The sequence below is a fragment of the Halyomorpha halys genome, unplaced genomic scaffold (genome assembly GCF_000696795.3).
Source record: "Halyomorpha halys isolate HHAL.00 unplaced genomic scaffold, Hhal_1.1 Scaffold1800.1, whole genome shotgun sequence".
NCBI lineage: Eukaryota > Metazoa > Arthropoda > Insecta > Hemiptera > Pentatomidae > Halyomorpha > Halyomorpha halys.
Window position 1 is genome coordinate 227,344 of NW_027110847.1, and position 5,347 is coordinate 232,690.

A 5,347-nucleotide genomic window follows, 5' to 3' on the forward strand; every position below is an offset into this window, starting at 1 on the left:
CTCATGAATATTCAAAGGCATATAAGATACCTGCCAACTATAAAATAATCGGAGCACAGATAGGTAGAATCATTTCCACAAAGTTGGATGTGGTTGATGCTGCTGTATGGTGTAATTATGGCAGTGGCCACGGTACAGTTATTCAGAGCATTATGGAGGATATGATTCTATAGAAATATCGATGATAAACGTTAACGGGGAATAATTATAGAGTTAACGATTAAGAAGTTATTTCAGAAGCTACTCCAAGTAAATTAATGAATAAACGTTTGTGTTATGTAACGAGCGTTAGTATTGAAGATGTAGTTAGTAACTCTTTAAATCTTTCTAGTTTACCGACTTTCTGGTTTATCGACGTGTCGCTACTGTGGAAATGATCTCACTGTTAGGCATATTCTCACTTAATGTATTGCTCACGAACCACATCGGTTCTCTTTAGATTTACAGGAGATGTTGAGCCAAGATCAACAACAACAAAACTTTTTCACTTTCTAAAAATCATTAATATTTATGATCACATATAGTCTAACTAATTGTAATTGTAATTGTAATTATAATTGTAAATTTGTAAATTGTAATGTAATGTAACTTGTAATAGTAATAGTAATTGTAATTGTAAATTTGCAAATTGTAATGTAATGTAACTTGTAATAGTAATAGTAATTGTAAATTTGTAAATTGTAATGTAATGTAACTTGTAATAGTAATTATTAATTTTTAACTTTCTCACTTTGTAATTATATGTAACTTTCTCACTTTGTAACTTTGTAAATATGTCCATAGCAATCTACTAACTTTGTAAATTCAGTGTAAATGACCCTAGTGGTCGAAACATTTAAATAAATAAATCTTTCTAGAGACGAATTTAAATTGAAATTTTTCAAATCAGAACCTAAATCCAATACATTTCCTATTTCCAATAAATTAATATATCCTTTACTTTTCAGTATTTTTATTTTATTTTAAGATTCTAGGTTATTACCAAGACAGATTTGGATAGTCAATGTTTAGATGGCTTTAATGAAATTATTTTTTTTGAATTGTTGAGTATAATCACCATTTGCTATATTGCTTAGTTTATTTTCTTTTTTTTAAATTTGTGAATTCAAAGTTTTTTTATTCATGAATCTGGATTATTGACTTTTATTCATTTGCTTCCTCAATACCTTTATATTTTAGACTTCAAGATTCAATTTTAGTTCCGGGTCTGCATACCTTAATTAAAATTTATGTTTGGTATGGTACCAACTATCGTTAATCCAATGAAATGTTCATTCATTTAAATAATTTTTAATGATGTTAAATGTGAGTTTATTCCGTTATTAACCGCTAACTTATAGTTTGTTTTGTAATTGACAGGTCAGACTTAGGAAATAATTCTAATTATATGAATATATCAAGTTATAAATTAGCTGCTTACAATTTTATCTTTCGTCTGATCTGATAATCGTGGTTTATTTCGTTATTGTTAATCATATATATTAAATGAAAGTAATGATGTATGTAACAGATAATTAATATTTTGAAGTAAGGATTTACGAATGTTTAAAAATATATTCGTTTTTTATTTCAGTAATTGTCAAGTAACCCAAGCTCCTAATATCTTCCAGTTCCAAGTTTGTAAAGCTGAATTTAGATGCATTGACAACTCTATTAATTCAATTGTCTTTCCATACTCTAAAATAGCGAACTTCAACTCCTGTGACTTGCTTCACTGGACTTTCTAATCAATGCAATTGAAAATATTTGCATTAATTCAAAATATTTCAGTATTACTTACATATTTCATTAGTTACATATATTTTCCTTCTCTTTGTTTTTTCCATAACTTTAATTTTTAAATTAATATTATTAAATTAAAATAGTCATATTCCGTTGTTTCTTTGCATTATATTACTTTATATTCTCAGGATGCCAGAAATAGTTTCACATACAAATAGCCATTAATTTTAGCTTATAACATTAAAGGCGAAGACTTAAGATTCAGAATTTTTAAATACACATACAAATATACATCTATTAAAAAAATAAATAAATCTGTACCACTACAACCCATGAAGGGTTAAAAGAGTACAGCACTTTGTAAGGAAGCGCTGATACTAGAACAACTGGTTTGCAAGGAGGTGATTTGATCCGATTATGCATGACTACCAGATTTTTGCCCAATTAAGGTAAATTATATATATATATATAACGTCATATTTCATATATATAAAATATGTATAATGACAATAATATATTTAATATACGTTTAAAATAGTAAAACGATTACTAGAACTGAAACAGACAATTAAAAAAAAAATTAATTAATTCATTTGAGGTATAAGTCAATTGAAAAATATTTCAAAGAAATCACATCCAATTTGCGAAACTTTTTATCGTTAAGTTATTGAATAGAAAATCGCTTAAACGTTGGACAAACGAGGTACTAATGAACCGGAAAAATCCCTAATGCACATCCGCTCTGACAAAAATAGAGGAAATTGCCCGAGTGCGTTGATAAGAAAAGCCAGGAAACTGAAAGCGTTTAGTTTTCCATTAATCACAATCCTTTCGGTGTCAGAGATGGTTTTTCTACCAAACCTTCTATTTTTATCCTTAGCTACTTTTTATCTGTGTGTCTCTTGCTATGGAAGGAGCACGGTAATAAGCAGACAATATTTTACAGTAATATTGTAATTATAATATTTTTTTTTAAATAATGTTTAATTCTATTCACAGGGTAAAAAAGCTGATATAGTTTTTAAGTATGTAGAAAAGTGTCCACGAGATATGAAGACCGAGTGGAACTATACGTTAAAAACTTCAAAACTTTCAAGAACTAAGACTCAAGTATCTTTTAGTGCGTTGACAAAGGAACCATTGGACGACAAGTTGAAGGTTAATTTTATTGTTTTATTATTGATGATGAAATATTATACCCTTTGTATTATACCCCCTCAGTGTAATATGTGCATTTCTCAGATAATTACCTATTGATCGTAGTATTTAATTATTTCTATTGCTAATGTGATCAACATATTTTTTAAAATTATAGATAGGGAATTGTAACTAACTTAGCTCAAGCAAGCTGTATACACACATTTACATTTCCTTCCCCTGCACGGTAACCCCAAAGAAGGATAATTTATTGTTTCATTGTAACATGCGTCATGACGCGTGAGGCACATTTCATGTACTACAGGATATATTTTTATTAAATTAATATATGTTTTCAATTCCTAGATATAAATAACATTAAATCAATAAAACAAGAAAAAAAAATCAAAATCTAAACAATGAAAATCAAATATTACAATTTAAATATAAAATAAACGACAAGAAATAAAAACTATTGAAGAAAAATTTATAAAAAAATAATGAAAATGAAAATTCGTTAGCTTCTATTTCTGAGTGCGCCGTTATACGTTGTAAGTTTATATTTATATTTTGAGAATGCATTAATAAAAAAAAATAAATAAATGAAAATCAAATATTAAAATTTAATATAAAATAAAAACGAATGAAGAAAAATTTATAAAACAATAATGAAAATGAAAATTCGTTACCTTCTATTCCTGAGTGCCCCATTATCTATTGTATGTTTATATTTATATTTTGAGAATGCAGTAAGGTGAAATTATTCCTAATTTCGTCGGTAAGTTTGTCATGGATTTTTGTGGTTTGGATTGAATGTATAACATTCATGTTGCCTGTGTAAACAGTTATGACCACAGTTCTCTAAGAGATATTCTGTGGCTTTAAGTGCATCTAGTTTCTCCGCTTGGTAATTAGATAATTCTAATCCCAATCTGCATTGAGTTTCGATCGATTCTCCGTTTTTATCTTCTCATAACAATACTCACCCCACATTATCCCCATCTTTGTTTTTATCTGTAAAAATCTCTGCCCGAGTTATTGCGTCAGTATGTTGGTGCGATATGTTCTTATATACTACTTTATTGGAGTTTTAACCAGCATTTACAGTTTTTTTTCAGACATTTGAGGTATCATTTTGTACTATTATAGACCCCGTTTTGATCGTTCTAATTTTCCTAAATTGCAGCCTAATATCCTTTTGGTTAATAAGTGTCTTGAATTCCGACACTATTTTCGAGGGTTCAGTAGCTTCTAAAGAAAATAATAAGAAAATTACATTTAAACGTTGAATTTTGTTTGTTTTTTGTTACGGAATGTCTAATTACATCCAAAAAAAAAATTATTATTAGGGATTAATAATATTATTGAAGGAAAGGTGAAGTACTTGGTCTTTGGATATAGGTTTCAATATTAATATTTGAACTATTACTCACATAATCTTCTAACACTGTGATTACAGTGAACACTATTTTTTTTAAATAGACTTGATATGTTGTTAATTTTCTTAAAGTATCTAAAACAAAATGCAATGAGTTTGTTTGATCTATTATTGTTGATGGTATATGTTGAATTTTCATGATGATTTTAAATTTCCATAATCCATTGTACTTTATTCTGTAATCATTTATATAATAGTTATTATTTCTTTAACAATACTACTTACGACTAACATGTAAGTAGTAACGTTAAGGAAATATTAGCCAGACTATGTGTATCATCATAGGCTGACCTAATGGTGTCCATATGGACTAACGGTGGATGGAAGTCCAACTTCTTCCACTTTGTTGTAACTGGTCTGTGTACAGCCTTGAAGACGAAGATGAAGAAGGTGATGCAAAAACTTGCTACTGACTCCAACTTCACAATGGGGTGTCCGATAAGAAAGGTAATTATTGGTTTAATATCATTTATAAGCAATAAAACGATATAAGTAATGTGTTTTATTTGAAATTAGGGTGAATTGCGGATGAATAACTTCCTGGTAGATATGAAGGACTACGGCAGCTACCCTGTTATACCATATTCTAAGCTCAGAGTAACAACAATGTTATTGAGAGGAAATGTAAGACTCGTCTGTACAAACAGCTTCCTTGATATAGAACCATCTATCTGAGCCAATAGTGGATAAAGTTTCGCAAATAAAATATTGTTGATGTTTTGCACATTTAAAAAATGTTTAAGAAACATTAAAACTAATAAAACACTGTACAGCTTCTTCCTTTATACCAATAATAATAGTATTAATTATTAACTGTAAAACTAAGACAGTACTAAATGCAATTATGTTGAATGTATTAAATTGTTAATAACTTTGTATGCAGTACAGACGATGAAAGTATGATGTGACAAATACACAGTAAAAATGTGACCAATTTTCTCGATGGCACATTTGACAGAAGTCTATAGTTGTTTAGAACGCAAAAGGCTGCATTCTCTCCAGATCAACTGTAAGAATGTTTTACAAACATTAAATTTAACTAAATATTGA

General features: G+C 28.4%; 1 protein-coding gene across 1 annotated transcript; it reads left to right on the forward strand.

Annotated features, from left to right (window-relative positions):
* Positions 1–2,564: 2,564 nt before the first annotated feature.
* On the forward strand, positions 2,565–5,015 carry LOC106690667 (uncharacterized). Its single transcript, XM_067048938.1, has 4 exons — positions 2,565–2,643; positions 2,722–2,880; positions 4,583–4,744; positions 4,814–5,015. The coding sequence occupies exons 1-4, from the start codon at positions 2,566–2,568 to the stop codon at positions 4,970–4,972; spliced, it is 558 nt and encodes a 185-aa protein (XP_066905039.1). The 5' UTR covers position 2,565; the 3' UTR covers positions 4,973–5,015.
* Positions 5,016–5,347: the final 332 nt, after the last annotated feature.